At 34.9% G+C, this 19,940-nt stretch overlaps 1 protein-coding gene across 1 annotated transcript in view; it reads left to right on the top strand.

Moving 5' to 3' along the window:
• The window catches only part of Art8 (Arginine methyltransferase 8), a 35,683-nt gene extending 18,383 nt beyond the window's left edge, over positions 1 to 17,300 (top strand). Inside the window, exons 2-5 of the mRNA XM_074171280.1 lie at positions 7,116 to 7,352; positions 9,999 to 10,186; positions 14,455 to 14,693; positions 16,952 to 17,300. Coding sequence (XP_074027381.1) covers positions 7,116 to 7,352; positions 9,999 to 10,186; positions 14,455 to 14,693; positions 16,952 to 17,289 — 1,002 coding nt within the window. The 3' untranslated portion in view covers positions 17,290 to 17,300. The remainder of the gene's footprint in view (positions 1 to 7,115; positions 7,353 to 9,998; positions 10,187 to 14,454; positions 14,694 to 16,951) is intronic.
• Positions 17,301 to 19,940: the final 2,640 nt, after the last annotated feature.

The following is a 19,940-nucleotide window of genomic DNA, read 5'->3' as shown; positions in this document are numbered from 1 at the left end:
GTTGCTTAGACATGAAACTAGCCCCAAAATCGAAATTCCTTTGAAGGATATTTAAATTGAAATCAATTTGTTATTGTGACTTCTACATGCTAAAATAAGATATATAGTTTGGTGAGTATTTGTAAGTAATTACGCCAACCTGCTGGTATGTTGCAATAGCAAATATAATAATGCGGTCAAATAGATCTTCCTAGTACAATCCTGTTCAAATAAGAAAATATAGGTATTCAGTTGCGTGAAGGCCGTTAACAAACTTTTCTTGAATATAAAAATACAAAAACATCATAGGAGAATTCGTCTATAATCATTATTCTACATTCAAAATTGCTAATATGCCAGATAGCAACTGTTTTTTAAGGATAAACAATATCACAATGTGACTCAATTTCTCTTCTACTTCTAGAAATGTTCATTGTCCCGAGAAAAATTGTCTGCATGGAATTTGCAAATTCATCTCGAAGCCTACATGATTTCAATTCCATTTTCCGGAATGAATCCTTGGCATTAACAAGCTCAACAAAATTCTTAGGAACAATAATGAATTCACATTCCACTTGGCAAGAACTTATAGAGTTCACATCCAAGAAATTGAACCAATCATATTATCTCATTAAATCCCTTAAGAATAAATCAGATACTAAGGCACTGATATCAGTTTCTTTCGCTAAGTTTCAGTACATTATTTACAACAACATTGCTGTCTGAGGTTTAGCAATTGAGGTGGACAGAATTCTCATAAAACAGAAAGCGTTACAGAGGCTAATTTTCAATCTAGATTACAGAACGTCATGTAAAGAGATTTTTCGTCAAAATAAAATACTAATTGTTGCCTTTTTGTTCATTTTGAAAACATTGACGTATATCCATGAAAATAGAAGACAACTAGAGTCGAGATCGGAAGTCCATAATTATCATACTAGGAATATCCATATGCTCATCACGCAAAGTATAAAAAGTCTCCTATATGTTTGCTGGTATTCGTCTCTTTAATATGCTGCCATGCGATATGAAAGCACTACCACCCCAAGTTTCTATCAGAAAAAGGTTTCTACACAGTATTTTTTTACTTATATTTTAACATGTATGTGTTTGTTTTACAATGTGTGTCACATTATTTTTTATTCAAATGGCATCTTATAATATTGCAAATTAATATTATACCTGTGAAATATGACCTGTCCCATCTACATAATGTAGCACACTAATAAATCTATCTATCTATCTAGCGGACATATTGAAACTAACACAGATGATAAAACTTAGTCCTGTCTGTTTTCATATATTGTCGTGGTTTTTTGTTCTTCCCGCGAGTGAAAGTAAATTATTTTACTCAGTTTCTGATATTCAATCCCGGCAGGAAGGCTCCCTCACTTGTGCACCTCCACGGAGGGAACCCCAAGAAGGTTGAAGAAGCAGCGCAACGAAAGTAATATCGCTGCACCTTCTAAAACCTTCGCGGAGGCCACCGTGATACACCTCAAGGTTGCCAAAGAGAGTGTGTGTTCGGCGAGTCTTGGCCTACACCTGCCAGTATAAAGGAGATGCCTCCTAGTGACCTGTACACCTTCCAGGACAGGACAGGATGGACGATGCCTAGGAGGATAACTCCTCGGGAGGATGTACAATGGGTCACATGTGGCCTAAGTGGCCACAAGAATAAACATAACCTATGTTTAACATTCAGTTATTCTGAAAAGGAAAAAAAAAAGAAATATTTTGGCTCTCTCCTTTCTCCATCATTGACCAAAAAATGTGGGAAACTTTCAAAGAAAAGAAGTAGTACTGAAAACTCTTAATAAATAGACAAACTGGATCAAAAAATGTTTTCGAAACAACTACTTTCATAAGAATATAGAATGTACACGAAAACCATTTTCCCATTCAGTTTGTACTCCAAATAATCGTAATGGAATTTAAACAAATATCCATAGAAACACTACACAACGTATATGAAAGAGAATTGATATGAAATTTTCACTTACATGGCACACTATCATTTTAATTTTGTCTGTTATAATTCAGTCTTGGGTTCTTTCAAAAATTTTGTCCGTTTTAATGCCACAGGTGTTTTGTAGCTCCACATCTCGAGAAATATTTATTCTTGTGTCGTGGTAGTTACTGATCGATAGAGAATTTCGTACACTATAAATTGATGCTGTTAATTTTTTTCCAAAGTTTGATTTTGCGTCTCTTTTCAGCTTATTACTTTATGATGTCGTTGAGCGATTTTCGGCCTATTTCTCTCTACGAATTCAAATCGAACTGGCAATGGTAGTATTAATGAACGCACCAACGACGTTGGTTTGCGAAATTTTGTTCCGGAAATTCTAGCCTTGAATATGAGCCCCAAAGTAGTCTACCTATAGTATAGGAAGAGGATTTGAGGACCCTGGTGGAAACTGGCTCATCAAAAACGACAGCGCATGGAAGCTGTCGCTCCCATGCGGTTTTTGATGGTTTGAATCGTATTGAGAAAGTTAGTAAGCTCGAAATAGTAGGTGACCAACTGTAATAAATGACCGTCGGGTCTGAATTGGCGATCCCTATAAATATACTACTAATGATATACATTGCCTTCATTTCAAAACTTCCCACCTCTAGTACTTCGTTTAGCAGGGAGAATTTGCCGTAGGCAAAAAACACGTCAATTTAGATATCGAGGGGGAAGTTTAAAACCAGTGCCAGTGGTATTTTAGGTTTAACCCCCTTACCCCTAGTTACCCCCACTTGATAATTTTAAATGGCACCCCCTATCTTGTAACACATCATTTTGAAGATCTTAAAAATCCTCACTCAACCCCGTTTAGAAAACTGAAATTGGTTAATCCGTTCTCGTAAAATAGGGCAAAAAGAAAATGAATTATAACAAAATGCAAAAATTTATGGAACCGCTACCACTGACTCAATAAGGGTATGTTTATGTCTCTTTTTCACAATGAGTTTTTTGCTATAACTGAAAGTGAGATAAGGGCACACAGTTGCTTCTTGGCGTCAGTTACACTTAAATGGTGAAAACATTTATCAGAATTAGTTATTCCTGATTTTAAACTGTTTGTCAAGTGGTGTCAGTTGCACTGACAGTAATACAAATCGTAATGGTGTACACTTTGCAAGAAAGAAATGAAATTATTTTTATTTATGGTGCTGAAGAAAGGTGTGCTCGTACAAAGCAGTAAAGCAGTCAAGAGTTCTTACGAAAGCCGCACAGATTGAGATTTTAGGACAATTCGCCGTTAAGCCTACTACTTCAATTTCGAAAGTCGCTAAGTTAGTAAATATTTCAGTTGGTTCGATATACAAAGTTTTAAAACTAAACAAGTTCTTTCCTTTCAAAATGAGTATTCTTCAGCAACTCAGTGACGATGACTATGATAGAATTGAATTTCGTGAAATAATGACTGCGAGAATTCAAAATGACCCGAATTCAATAAAAAATATTTGCTTCAGTGATGAATCAACTTTTTTTTTAATGGCTTTGTAAATAATCATAACTGTAGATAATGGGATAACGAAAATCCACACTTGTTTCGAGAGGATCATTCGCAATATCCACAAAAAATAAACGTCTGGACTGGAATTCTGGGAAACGAAATAATTGGCCCTATTTTTATTGAAGAAAATTTAACTGGTCAATTGTATTTAAACTTATTGGAAAATGTAACACAGTCCTTAGAACGCCAAGTTGATGAAGAAGACAACCCGCTCTTGGATGAACAAAATTTACATTTTCAACAGGACGGCGCACCGCCACACTACGCATTGCATGCTCGACAGTGGCTCGATCAACGGTATCCTGACAAATGAATTGGCAGAAGAGGCGCTCTGGAATGGCCGGCGAGATCTCCGGATTTAACGCCATTGGATTTCTTTCTCTGCGGTTATTTGAAGACAATGGTATACAAAACTCCCCCGCAGGACATTCAGGATCTAAGACACAGGATTACTGACACCTAATAAAGTAAGGTACATTCATTTAATTGCAATAACTATTATTTTATTTTTTATTATAATTAATTTTCTTTTTGCCCTATTTTACGAGAGCGGTTAAACCAATTTCAGTTTTCTAAACGGGGTTGAGTGAGGATTTTTAAGATCTATAAAATAATATATTACAAGATAGGGGGTGCCATTTAAAATTATTAAGTGGGGGTATCTAGGGGTAAGGGGGTCCAGCCTAAAATACCACTGGCAGTGGTTTTAAACTTCCCCCTCGATATCTAAATTGACGTGTTTTTCGCCTACGGCAAATTCTCCCTGCTAAACGAAATACTAGGGAAGGGTAGTTTTGAAATGAAGGCACTGTAAAATAATTATCTCAGTTATACTCGCACCAGAAAAATACACCCCCTGTATATGGGGGAGATTAGAAAAAGTTTGAAATCCGTCCTGATCACACGGATTGAGAATACGTGGGCGACTTGGTCAGAAGTTGAATTTTTTACCTTTCTATCTTCATAGAGCAATGGCTTGGTTATGGAATAAAATAATATTAGCGGAGTTTTCACAAACCAACTTTATTGATGAATAATGTCGGCGGAATAATCGGATTAACAATTGATAAAAAATAATCAACAAAAATTAATAACTGGAGTTTAACCTACACAAAATGATATCGATACTATTCTTTTATATCTGTTTCACTGAACATTATTCAAACTGTGTAATATGAAAGAAAAAGAAATATATAATTTTATAATCATGTGAAAAATATGAACAAACCACTAAAACTAAATGACAGGATTATTTCTCTGAAAATTGAAATAACATCACTCAGGACACAGATATGCCTGGCCTGAATTCTACTAGATCTGCTATAAAAACAAAATGAACTATTAAGAGACCTACCTAATCGCTCCTTCCTGTATAACGTATGGAAAATGCTTTAACCTAATAATGAAAAATGGAACCCGATTCGTAGTAATGAATTTTCAATAATACCCTAGGTGCCAATTCGAAAATATAAAAACACATACGCATGCAATAACATATACAATATATATCACAATTGTTTTTAAATATGCTCAATAAATAACGTAGATGGACTCTCCTGAAGTTTTCAACAAAAGCTACTCTTTCCCAAAAACTGCCCCAAACTGTTACCAGGAACTTGAAAATGTTCTCTAGATCAACTAAATTGAATCAAATCGCGAATACTTTCAAAACCCGATCACTTCGCGAGTTCTCTCAATAATTTCACAAACTCTGTAGGAAGTCCAACCGACCTACTTCTGAGTTCGTACGCTCTTGACATTTTACCTCAAATCAGTTAGCCAAATAAAACGCGACAAACTCCCAAATACCAATATCACTTCTCAAAACAGTGACATGAATTATCTAAATATTTCAACCCACACAAAACTTCCTCAAGAATTTCCAATCTTTGTGGGAAATTCAACTGAACTAGACAATTCTCCGCTCACCTCAATTCAACTAAACCGCGAATATTTATCAATCCCGAAACAATCGCAAAACGGTGCTCTGAACTACCTCGTATTTCAGTACCTCTAGAATTTACTCAGAACTTCGTAGAAAGTCCAACCGACCTACTTCTGAGTTCGTACGCTCCTGACTTTTTACCTCAAGTCAGCTAACCAAATAAACCGCAAATATTAATCACTACTAAAATCCCCTCGCGACCCAGTGTCTTAAAACACCTAGCAACACAGTCCCTTCAATAGCTTTCCCAGCAACCTCCCCAAAGGGGCCAACCGCCCCATTTAAGAGCCCCCAAACGACCCTGGGGTCCGCGCACGACTGCCTTAATTCTTTCTCAAAAATTTCCAAATTTAACTTTGTTAGGGGATGTAATTCAAATGATCTCATAAAAATTCCCACCAATCAGAAAGTCTGAAATTATTTCCAAACCCGGTACTCTTAACGTCCTCTACATGTCCAGCGAATAAGTCCGCAAGAATTCCCGACTGTTCCCCGATATTTCTAATGTCGTGAGCCTGCTACTGATATATAGATGTCACTGCAAGGGTTATTTTTATATTTTCTCTGTCTCCAATAAGAAGTATGTAGACTATTCCAGACATTAATTTTATCATGTTAAAATCAAAGCTGAACAATCATAAAATAAATTTCGATATTTATTATACTTTTAAGTACGTCTTGACAGTTATTCTAAATAGGGTACGACAGTTATTCTAAATGGGGTACACAGACTGAATAATATATTTTGGACCCTTAACGTCATGATAATGAAATGAATGATGAGGTTGAATGTTTAAAAATATCAGATTTCTTAAACATCGAGCAGTTAATTTTAACGACTTTTCTCTTTTGTTTGGCTTGGCTCTGGTTGACCTAAAATTATTTCTGAAAGCTGATGAAGGTTCCCTTTTTCAACAGAAACCCATCTGTTTTGGTAATCAATAGTTAAGGAAAAATAATATACCTAATTATTATTATACCTACAATTTGAACAATCGAAATTGCTTTGCGCAACCAAAGTGATCCTTTTTTTGGGTCCGATCGTCACGTGTGATAAAAAGTGGATCCACTACAACAGGAGACTTTCAGAACAGTGGTTGGACAGCGATGACCCACTCAGGCAGTTCCTGAAGACGAAAACCTATCAAAAACCACCGTGGTTACTGTTTGGTGGTCAGCGGCTGGAGTGATTCACTATAGCTTTCTGCAACTGGCCCAAACCGAAAATTTCGTCAGCAGCAGCCGGCTTTGGTCTACAGAAGAGATCTGACCCTGCTTCACAACAACAACCGCCCGCATGTTTCACAGATCACCGTCATAGTGCTGCCTCGCCTACCATTTACTCCCCAGATCTCTCGTCAACCGACTACAATCTTTTCAAGCACATCGATAACTTTCCCACCGGTAGAACCTTCATCAATCAGGACCAGGCAAAAACGGCTTTCGTCGACTCTATCGAATTCCGTGCAACCAATTTTATGCTGGCAAAAGTACACACTGATTCAAATGGCGTTTATCTAGATTAAATTGAATGAGTGTTCACTGAGATATCATTTAAAGTAGATTCATAATAACGGACAACACTTTTGAAACTACCTAATATTTTATTTTGTTGTTTTGTTAGATGAATTTCAAAATAACCTCCATTAAATGTGTAACATAAATTTCGTCATTTTCAGATCCACAGATTGATGTTGGAAGACTCTGAGAGAAACAAATCCTATCGAAATGCGATTTTAAACAATAAAGATGAGTTCTGCGGTAAAGTTGTTTTAGACGTTGGTGCCGGTTCTGGAATTTTGTCAGTTTTTTGCGCACAAGCAGGAGCTAAGACTGTTTATGCAGTTGAGGCTAGCAACGTTTATAAAATTGCAGAGGAAGTTGCCAAAGAAAATAGTTTCGAGAATGTTATTAAAGTATGTTGAGTAAGTAAACTATTGTCAAAACAATTCAATATTTAGATATAGATGTTTCAAGAAAAGGTGATATAATTTGAAAAAGGATAACTTAAAAATTTTATGAGAAACAAATCTAAGTGCGAAGGTCCGAGGGAATTTTTCGGGCTGCTGTTTACTCCAATTGATAATTCCTAGAAGAGCATAATTTTAGAAAGATTCACACATGCAGGTTATCTCTCTCATTCAAAGTGTATAATTATTCATATAGCTATATTTGCTGTTTTAACCTTCCAGCGGTCGCGCGTATGTGGTAGATACACGAGTAATGGATTTAGTACAATAACTATCTATCTATACGCGCGACTGTTTCGGTAAGTTTTTGTCACATCTGCTTTTTTCTTTTATCGTTAAATTATTCTTGTTGTATTATTGATAAGATATTACTATTTCATGCATTTTTTTGTGTTGAAAACTGTCTTCGTTAATATGAGAGCTCTGTTCTCTCATATACACGCGACCGCTCGTGGCAACTAATTTCTTTTGTTTATAAGAAGCAGATTTTCAATCTCAATGGTCCCACAGATATTGAAGATGTTACAAATTTGATCTTTGCTGACACGGATGACGATTTAATTATAAATGATAGCGATACAGACGAAGAGGAACATGTTTCGGAACGTGATAACGAGTCCGAATTGAGCGGTAAAAGCAATGCCGAAGACGAAGCAGACAGTTCCAACGAGGCTTATATAGCTCACCTAAAGGAAAATGGAAAAGTTTTCGAATCATGGATTTGGCAAAAAAACCCAAACAGAAATATTAAGCGACCAACTCGTAATATATTACTTCATCTCGCTGGGATTATTGGATCAGCTAAGAATCTCACGGACATTTTTGATATTTGGAAGTGCCTTATAACTGATCCTATGATTGAGAGCATCGTGAACTTCACAAATAAGTATAAGTCCTGCAATACCTAATTATTCTCGTCCAAGAGATGTCAGAGATACAGACAAAATAGAAATAGCAGCCCTTTTGGGTTTGCTTTATTTGGCGGGCATCTACCATGGTAATCGAGTTAACCTTGAAGAACTATGGAGAATGGATGATTTCAAAACAATCATGAGTTTGAAGAAATTTTTTTTTAATGAGAGCATTACGTTTTGACTGCATATACGAGAATAGAACGAAAAAGAATAGATCGCTTGGCTCCGATAGGAATATTTTCGAAAAGTTTGTGACTAATTTCCAAAAATGCTACTTGCTTGGGCAAAATGTTACAATAGAAGAAAAACTAGAGGCATTTCGTGAAAGGTGCTCCTTTATCTTATACATCCCCAAAAACCCAATAAATATATGGGATCAAAATTTATGCCATGGTTGATGCTCGCATCTTTTACACTTATAACATGGAAATATACGCAGGAACTCAACCATATGGCCCATTCTTCATATTAAATACGGGGAGAACACTGACCACTGGTTTTCGGATTTTGATTTGATAAAAGACCTTGATGAGAAAAAAATTGCCTTTGTAGGAACGCTGAAATAAAATAAAGTCCAAATTCCAAATGAATTTAAATTTACAAAAAAGCGTGAGCCCAATACCAGTATTTTTGGTTTTAGGAAGGACATGACTCTTGTTTCTTACGTGCCTAAGCGCTATAAAAATGTTATATTAGTTTCAAGTCTGCATGATGACACAGCAATCGACGCAGATACAGGTGACCGAGAGAAACCGAGATTATAACATTCTATAACTTCACGAAAGGAGGTATAGATACAGTAGACAAGCTTTGTGCTTCTTACATATTGCCAGGAACACCAGACGATGGCCGTTAGTAGTATATTTTTCAATCTTAAATGTAGCCGCGATCTATTCCACCAATAATAAAGAAAATATACTTAGAAGAAAATACCTTCGTCTAATTTCAAATGCTCTTGTGAAAGGAAACGTCAAACAAAGAACACAATACTACCTGCAAAACGAGCTCAAAAAAATTTCATAAAAAAGCAGAACTAGGTATCGAGACAGTAGATGCGGCAAGTGAAAGAAGATGTAAACCTTGTCAAAATGATAAACGTACAAGGATCACGCGGTTCTGCGTGATCCTCCATACAGAAATTCATCTGTATGGAACATTCAAAGCACATCTGTCAAGATTGCAAAGCTGCGATACAGTAATATGTGTAATATGCAACATCTAGGGGACATCATCTCTGGGTTTTATGTCATAGTTTTTGTTTATGATGGAATTCAATAAAAATTGTTGAGATATACAGTGTTTATTAATCTTCCACCAAATCATTACCTGCATCTTAAAACAACTATTTAGCCATTAGCGTATCTAGTTAATACACTCGCCCTTTATTGTTGGTATAAATACCGCGCCCGCTGGAAGGTTAACAAAATCTAACCAAGAAAACACGAGAAATTGGAAACAGCATACCTATTAACATTCTTTAAAAAAAATATTTGTTTCCTTCAATTTCATATGTAATAAGAATTGCTATATAATTAACAAAAGGTTTTGGATATATGAAAGATTTATTCAAATAATTGTGAAATTCAATTGAAACACTCAAATAAACGTGATTTGCTTGTTTTTTGAAATACTGTTGATTTTTGATACGGAGCAATTTATATTCCTTTACTTATTTTAGGTCATTCATTGCAAGGTAGAACAACTTGATTTACCAGAAAAAGTTGACATTATAGTGTCCGAATGGATGGGGTTCTACCTACTTCATGAAGCTATGTTGGATTCTGTCATTGTAGCTAGAGATAAATTCCTCAAACAAGATGGTCTCATGTTTCCTGAATCGGCTACACTGTACTCAGCACCTTGCAGGTGAAAAAAATATCAATAGTACAGATTAGAGCTCTTACAAGAAACAGTAATTTCACATATGTTGAAATGTGATCAACAAATCTTGGTGACCTTCTTCGCGAAGATGCCATTTATGCTATTGATAAAAACTCAAACTAAGTTTATCAAGGGTAAAGAGATATATGAGGTTAAAAAAATTGAATGAATACAACAAAAACACTTAAACTAATAATAATTCAACGTAAATACGATTCAAATGAAAGTCAAGTCGTCTACAAGTTTATGTTCCGAAGATATTCAGCAAATTAACTGACAGTGTTATGACTAACTTAATTACAAATTAATATGAAATTGCGAAGATATCGTCTGTTCGAAATTCACTCATTGCAGGATACATGTGGAGTAGTTGGCTTCCTATGTGTTGAATAATCCATACGTCTACATGTAGCCAATAAATATTTTTACTAACTTACACAAAATGACTGTGTATTTCAACCCTTTAAATATGACCTATATAACAATATATAGAAGCTACTCACTCACGTCAAGAACACAGAAAGTATGTAGAAAAACATGAAGGCAACCAATAAATAACAACTATACCGTTTTCCAACAGGGACTTACGAACTTTGACAATTGATTACGGCCAACTTGTTGAAGCTACATCTGTCAAAATAGTTGTCATTTGTTCAGTCGGTTTTGGGAAATCACTAGGGACGGAAATGCCATTTAACAATACGTACAAATAATGAAATTGTTTAATCAACGTCGACAAAACGCAAGATCTGCCGAAAACATCGCCGCAGTCTGTGAGAGTGCAAGAGAATCCGAGGCAGTCGATTTCGCGTCGCTCACTAAAACGACGTGTGTTCGCTGAATGGGCTCTGGAGCAGTTGGCAATTGACCCAAATTTTAATCAAAAAATTGTTTGAGTGATGAGGCCCATTTCTGGATGAATGGTTACGTGAACAAATAAAATTGTCGAATTTGGTACGATACCAATCCACATAAGATCCAAGAATGTCCAATGCGTTCCGAAAAAGTCTCTGTTTGGTGTAGATTATGGGCTGGCGGTGTTATCGGTCATATTTCTTTGAGAACGTTGGCCAAGCCATCACTGTCAACGGCGAGCGCTACAGCTCGATGATTACCAACTCCTTTTGGCCTGAATTGGATGACCTGGACACCAACGACATGTGGTTTCAACAGGACAGGGCTACGTGCCACACATCTCATGTCACATTAGATATTCTGCACGAGCGATTTTGGGATCATGGTCATCTCATGTGGAGGTGATATGAACTGGCCTCCGAGATCGGGCGATTTGACCCTGTTTGACTTTTTCTTGTGAGGTTTTCTTAAGTCGCATGTTATGCGAATAAGCCACAAATCACAGCCGTCAAACCGACATAATCCATGTCATCGGTAAAATTCAACCTGATTTGTGCGCCAGAGAAGCAGTGGCTGCCATTTGAACGATGACGTGACTTAATATTTCACTGAAACTGATTGGTTGATATATAACTTATCTGCCTCTACTATTGTTGGGTAGTAAGTGGACTGTAGATTGTGTGGTTTTTATAGAAACATATAGTTAAATTTTTACAAGATTTCTGGATGAATACATCAAATAGACAAATCGAGTTTTTAATGCCTTTCCTTTCATATATCATGCGACACAACACACTTACTGTTTTTCTCTCAGAGTAACAAAAGACAATAGAGAGGCCTTTTCCATCCTTACATTGAAGGCAGCATAAATTTGTTTGTTTCCGGAAAATAAGTTGGACCATAAAACAGTGACGGTTGGTTTAGTTGATAATCGGAGGGATATTATATATTTATAAAATTGGTGGTAGAAAAATTGGCCTCATTTCCATAACCATTAATAATAAATCAGATTTCCTGTAGGAACTATTTGATCAGAATGCATTTTCACCTGAAATGATTTATTTTATAAATATATAGGTAATGGTCCAACAAACTCTCCATAACCTTTCATTACCCGCCACCCCCCTTTGCCCATAAGTTGTACAGAAAAGGATAGTCCAATACCCGTTTCAAAATATAGGCTGTTCACGTTAAGAAGAGAATGACTTTATTATTGGTATTTTGTATATCCAACATAACAATGTTAAAATTCCCACTGAAATGCTTTCAACAGCAATGAAACTAGTAACATTTCATTTTGTAAGTTGCTCAACTGATAGTAAGATTTCAGACGTTGCCGAATCGAAAAAAACTCGAAAAGTGTCAGTCTTTCTTTTCTTTGCAGAACTAATCATTTCTTTTGATAAGACCTGCATATATTCAATATGCCTAAACTAAAAGTAAGTAAGGATAATAGCAATAAAACATATCAACAGTACAAACAAATTTGAAAGTTCGAAATAGTGCACATGTTGGCAACGACGTAACTTGTCATCTTGTGACGTCATTCTCTTCTTAACGTGAACAACCTATACATGTATTGTATTGGTAGAGGCGTGGCAACTCTATGTCTTATTATTACTCTGAGGTTTTCTCGTTTTGGCACTGGTGTCTGTGACCCTTGAAGTGCAAGGTTGCATGGCAGGTATAAAGTGCCATAGGCGTACGGCCGGCAAGTTTTTTCGGCGTTAACAACTATTTTACAAACCAGCGCTACAGAACTTCAAGACGCACATTTCATCAGTAGTTGATTTTTATAGATGATCAGTTTAGATCATATGTTTCTGTTTTGAATGGCGAAACGCACATACATTTTGTTTTGTATAAAGATGGAGAATCAGGAAGCCAAAAACCTATTTCCCAAAAACTAATCTTTCCTAAAACATATCTCTTCTTTCAACAATTCTCTCATTATTTAAATTTCAATCCACATTTAATGCAGATAATTAAAGAAATGTTATTAAAACAACGATAAAAATAAAATAAAAACAACAATAAAAATTTATTGGCGTTCCGGGGCGACTTAATTGATTCCAGTGGCGCATTTGCTTTTTCAGCTGCAGAAAAACCTGTAGCACCACATCATCTGAAGATCTTGATCTACCAATGTCTTCTCTCTTATAAAACAATATTTAGGGTGTCTCCAGAGGCTCCAATAGATTCAATTCATCGCCAGAACACTTCGTGACACGACTATCATCAAACTTAAACCAGTCCGTTTCGTCTTTGACCAAGGAGTAATAATGACCAAATTCAACGCCAGAACCACAGTGAACAATGAATGCATGAATATTATAATAGTGGTCTACTAGATTGAAATGTTCATCTATTTCGAACCTTCCTAAGAGTTTCTTGTTTCCGTTAGAGGTTGAGTTTTGTTTGAAGATCATCAGTGTTATTATTAGATTGACTGGTGCATCACCTATACTTGTTTTCTTATAACAGTCAGTTAGTTTGACGCATGTTTGGCAATACAGTCGATCATCACCTGTTAAAAATTACATTTTCAGATGATTTAACAGTAAGCTTTACACGGACTGGTTATTAGTCATATTAGGAAAAGCTAGATGAAGTTCCAGAAATTCACATAAGTTTTCACTACTTCTTGAACATTTACTACAAAGTAAACAAGTGAGGATTTTTCCAGCAAAAGATTTACAAACACAAGACGAGATGGGCTGTACGGAATCATTCAATCCAGAGCGGTATTGTATTGATTTTGCTGTTGTTTTGCTCACGAAGAGTATTCAACAAGAACCCCAAGAATTCGGAACAATCCTCTTGTTGTCCTAACGAGTATCTAATGGACTCCAAAGACTCAAGGAAGTCGGTTGGAGGGAAAGATGATACCTTCTTACGAAACTACAGCTGCAGAACAGGTGTTTGAGTTTGATGAATAAGTAGGAAACATTTCCGTTCTTGTTCATCATTAAAACTTCGTTCTTGAAATTCTTCGTCATGAATAACACTTGTAAAATGCTATTCATATAGCAAGTGTTTCCTAAATTATTCAATCCAATTTTCTTCTCTAGATAATTGTACAACAGTAGTAATTAACCGTTACTGTAATTAAATTTCCTTTTTTTCGTCTACTTTTCAGTATTTAATGTGCAAAATAATATTTTTACATGCGTTTAGTATTAAATGTTGCGTTTACTGAATTTCAATTTCATGGAACTTGCTGCATGCAGTACATTTTTTGTTGAGGAATTAAATAGAAAGAAAAGTATATATTTCAGTGAAACATCTAGGGATTGAATAATAATAATCCTCAAATCGATTTTCATTAAATCCATCTCGAGCTTTCGAGCAGTCCCAATGGCACAACTATCCAAATCCAATTTATTGATATTTTTCAGTTTACCTTCGATGTATGATTATTGGGAAGATGTACAGGGAGTTTCGATGACTTACTTAGGTGCGAAATTGAGAGAAAATGCTTCAAAGACACCCGTAACTGATATCGTATTTCCCGAATCGTTATTGTCTGATCCAGAAGTTGTACTCTGGATAGATCTGAATGAGGTAACATTGGAAGAACTCGATACAATTAAATTAAGGCATGTTGCTGTTGCTAACAAAACGGGAAAGTATCAAGGTAAGTTGATGTAAGGTTTAATAATTCGTTCCGAGGTGATGAAAAAATTTATTTAATTCAATATATACTACAGCGTACAAGGAAATACCTATCTAGACTATGGTCAGAATATTTTTTCAGGCACAAAATGAAAGAAAACATCTTGAATAATTAACTGATATTCAATTACACAAAAATTAGCCCAATTAGTATATTTTTATATAAATATTTTATAAAATGTTGTTAAATATTCGAAATATATTCTTATTAACTATTTGTTGTTTAGGAATTACAAGTATATGCGGTGTTCGCCGAGAAAAGGTACATAGTGTGTAACAAAATTAGTTTTGACTTCACGATGGTTTTGTTCATTCGAAAGAGTGCTCTTCCACACGAACTTCGTCAAACTTGCGAAAAAATATTCTTACACCTTTATTTGGTAATTGTATGTTAAGAACCATTCACTGAAAAAAGATATGGGTACAGGTACCCGTATTCCAGATTCTTTAAGTTCTACGATGCTGATGCGATAACTATTCAGGTATGAATCCTTCAAATTCTCCACAAACTCAACATACTCCTTTTCACAATGTTGTGATGTAATATTCAAACAAGAACTTGCAGAAGATTCATCTTCATTACATTCCTCATAGTATATCCCATTAACTGCTTCGAACTCTTAAAACCTCTTGGTTTTTTTCAAAATCGTCACTTGTTTTCATTTTAATAAAATAGAATTCATATAAATTAATAATTCACGATGAAATTCTTACGAAAATTACGAAACTGAAAAAAATATTTGTGGCGATGAAATAGAAAATGCAGAAACAAAAAGATTACTTAAAAAGATTACTTAAATCAGCTGCGTTGCATTCCATTCACAGACTCGATAACTGAAGCTACCGCCACACTACAAAGTGAATAAACATGGCAGATTGAAGAATGACGTCACAGATACCCAGACCAATGATATCAAGACCTTACAACACACTGAAGGCGTGTACATAAGAGTAATACACTGCAAAACTTTAAACGTGTTTTCCTCAAAAAGTGGTTTTCTTATACTATGTACCTTTTTCCGGCGAACGCCACATTTATTTAAAACAATGATACAATTTTTATGAAATGGTCAGTTTTGTCTTTTCAAGAACAATATGTCAACTAATGGTAACATATATTCTAAACTTATTTTATACATCAAAAAGGTAATAGAAAGATTATGAAAGTATCTGAAAAATTCATTCAAACTCACTTCTTTTGGTCTTGAGTATTTTATTGATTTATGATAATACAATGCATATCAGATTTAAAATTCATACCAATAATATATATGACAATACATTACATTAAATGTAAAGGAATATATTTTTACACAAAATAATGAAATAAACGGGAATTTGCAATAACCCAACTTCAATAGAGAAAAGAGTACATTGAATGTGAGAGTTTTCTGACTAAAACTTTGATGGATTTTTATCAATACTTTTTTTTATTTTGTGAAAGATTTTTTACGATCCTTAAAAAACATTTGTCCATATACTTTACCCGACTCCACGGTTCATTTTCTTCCAAGTTCTACATATTTTATAGTAATATTCAATGTTTAAGTACAAAAAGACTGATAAAAAATAATAAAATTTAGGTCATTTTTATGTGTTTCCTGATATGTTAAATAAAAATTTCATATTTATAATTCCAGAACGTTTTTAGTATGAATATCATAATAATAGATCTTCAGCAAGTGACCATAGTTCTATATATTGAATAGGAATCACATGAGGTATTGAATAATATTCTCCATATATCTGATTTTGAGTCTGAAGAAAGTGTCATAGACATGAAACATGAAATGGAAAAAATAATCTAACATTACTTGTATTTCACAATTGTTTGTGTCTCTAATAAAATCGAAACCCACACAAGCAACAAGGTACAGGTTATAATCCATAGTGAAGTACTGAGAGTGAAGACATAAATTGAAGTTTAGTTAATGAAGAATATGGGTTAAAAATAAAAATTGATAACAGGAAACAAATATTTCATAAACTTTTGTTTCTCAACGAAGTTGAGGTTCCTATAATTTGTTGTCTAAGGGTAGGGCATTTTTAGGCAAGGTATTGCTATTAATCACTAGATGTGATACTCGTATATAAGATTCAAATAAATGAATGTTCAAAATAAAATAAATGAATATTAAAAAAATTCATTTCCAATAGCTTTTTGCTACTTGAGAAGTTTCAATCTTTACATAGGAATACTTCCTTCAATTTTTTTTTCAGGAATATGTCTTTGGTTTACTTGCAATTTTCCAAGTAAATTTTCGGAACCGGTGATTTTATCTACCGAACCAGAATCGCCACCCAGTCATTGGAAACAAACAACAATAGTGTTACCTACCAACATCCAGGTAGAAGAATCAACCCCAATGGCATATGATTTATTGTTAAGAAGATCTTCAGTTGACAAAAGGAAGTACACCATCGAGGTCACCATGCTGGATCCTTCGGAAGTTGAACACCCGGAGTATTGTCTTTGCCACTTGACAAAGTGTATTTTAGTAAGAGCCATGTTAGAGAAGTACGAGAAAGATGATATGGAACGTTCTGAGAATAAATGAATTGAATTTTTTCAGCTGATTTCAATATTTGAGAAAGCTAAATCAGAATAACTTTGTTATTCTGATTTAGCTTTCTCTCTTTCAAGAAATTATTTCGAGAAAAAACTAGTCATACAAATGTTCAAAATGTCAATTTTAAATACTTTGAATAAATTTCTTTTTATACTGGTCTTGATTTGACAATATTTTCAGTCCATATGAAATGATGGAAAGCCCTTCATTTCTCAAACCCTATAAGTGTAAGTCTTCCTCCAGCCTATGGGGACTTGCTGAAACCATTCGAATCCAGTGTCATCTATTGAAGCAAAACATTTGATCAAATCTCCTTCTGCCAACCATATTCATTTATTTATTCATTTGCCACTGTGGTACAGTATATACATATGGTATGTCAATAACTCAAAACATATATAGAATATAATAACAGTGTGATATGAATAAAATAGGTAGGTATTTATCATATATGTATATATAAAAGTCGTGTATATAAATTCCCCAGTAAAAATATGGAACAGGCGTCAAAGATGAAACTAAATAAAGTACGTACTGTATTCAAAGTACGATAAAAATCCAAGTTAATAGTTCTTACAGCATAACAATACACACTGACCCACAACTCAAACACGTTGAATTTCACTAGTTCGGACTTCCATTGTCTATTATATAAAATGATTTGAAATCCCTGAAACAAGTAAAAAAGAATAATTAAAAAAGAATAGTTGAAAATAACAATTATATTAAGCAACAATAAACCTGAAATGAAATGATAGTAAAATAACCTTCAAGTAAAAATATAATAATTGAATAAATAAAAATTAAAGGAATGCAAAAAGAAAATAATAAAAATAAAAAAGTGTAGAGATTCCAAGTCACGTTAGTTCACGACGTTTCGATTGTTGGTATCTACAATCGTCTTCGGGTGATGACTGGACTGATTCCTCCGAGAGATGACTATTTTTATAGGTCGTTGAAATACTTTCACTTTCTCTACTTTCCATTTTCCGCTTCACTGATTCCGTGAGAGATGACCGATTTGGCGGGATTTGGCGGGATTTAGACTCCCGCCAAATCGGTCATCTCTCACGGAATCAGTGAAGCGGAAAATGGAAAGTAGAGAAAGTGAAAGTATTCAACGACCTATAAAAATAGTCATCTCTCGGAGGAATCAGTCCAGTCATCACCCGAAGACGATTGTAGATACCAACAATCGAAACGTCGTTAACTAACGTGACTTGGAATCTACACTTTTTCATTTTTATTATTTTCTTTTTGCATTCCTTTAATTTTTATTTATTCAATTATTATATTTTTACTTGTAGGTTATTTTACTATCATTTCATTTCAGGTTTATTGTTGCTTAATATAATTGTTATTTTCAACTATTCTTTTTTAATTATTCTTTTTTACTTGTTTCAGGGATTTCAAATCATTTTATATAATAGACAATGGAAGTCCGAACTAGTGAAATTCATCACGAAACATTGTCAATCACTTTCAAACAAACGTCAAACACGTTGTTGGTTAGGAAAAACTTTCCTTGAGGGAGAGTAGTAATAAAATAAAAAAAAACACTCTCAAGTTAGTGCACAAGTTGAGAATACCCACGGATAGTGATGACTGGTACAACAGCAGAGATTCAAAGTTAGAGTACAAGTGTGCTGAGAGACACTACGGATCTGCTTTGATCAATATCGGAGAAGCCCATTGGTCAGACATGAAAGTAGTCTGGTACAGTGAATGTGGGACTTTTGGAAGGACTACTTGCTTTATGGCCCATAGTCTCCAAGCTAGTGGGGAGTTTTGGGTGAGTTCTCAGATCACAGGTTTCATGGCATAGGCAATAAGTTGACAGGTAATGGACACTATGGGAGATCTGTGGTGAGAGTTGACTGATCTTCGACGCCACACCAACTAATGTTCACATTGAAAGGATATACAGATATTATGGAATAGTCACATAGGATTGTCGGCCACAGCAGGCAAGAATATAAGTTTTTGTCTACTGTAGTATCATCGAGCGTGCTCGTCTAAAATATTAAGGCAGGTCAAAGAAGTAAAGCTGCTGGAAAATAATTCCATGAAAATGAAAAGATAAATAGGAGTACTTCTCCGATCATTCACCCAATATGTGGTTCCACATATCTCTTACTTGCTTTGACGCAGTGCTTTTTATGAAGTACTTGTCTTGGTTTTTCACAGTCTGTCTTCAATCTAGGACCTGTTAGAGTAGATCCTGACACAAAACTATATAAAAAAATGGAAGAATCGCTCTCATCTTTGAGAAGACGGAATACATGGACGAAGCAACAGAGGACAATGCCGCTTCACCTACACGCCTAGAATATTGCAAGTCATCTGGTCCAAATAGTTTAGTAAAAGAGTAGATGTTCAAATTGCATCAGCGACTTATCAACGAGCTGTTTTATACTCAACTTGAGTTAGTAGAGTAGTAGCGATGACAAATCCTCTTACGAAGATGCCATCTGTGGGATCAGAAAACTTGCACCTCGAATATGGAAGACAAACGACGGTCTCATAAATGGCGTCTACATAAGGGGAGTCTTCATCACCACTACTTACTCAGGGTTGTTCTAGTTGGGATAGAATGCAATTCGAAACAGCACTGTTTAGTATTGGAATGAAGATGGGAT

The sequence above is a fragment of the Leptinotarsa decemlineata genome, unplaced genomic scaffold (genome assembly GCF_025532065.1).
Source record: "Leptinotarsa decemlineata unplaced genomic scaffold, Ldec_3_MD MMD2_tig00000010_RagTag_RagTag, whole genome shotgun sequence".
Taxonomy (NCBI): Eukaryota; Metazoa; Arthropoda; class Insecta; order Coleoptera; family Chrysomelidae; genus Leptinotarsa; species Leptinotarsa decemlineata.
Note: the sequence above shows the minus strand (reverse complement) of the source record. Positions and strands in the feature narration are given on the sequence as shown.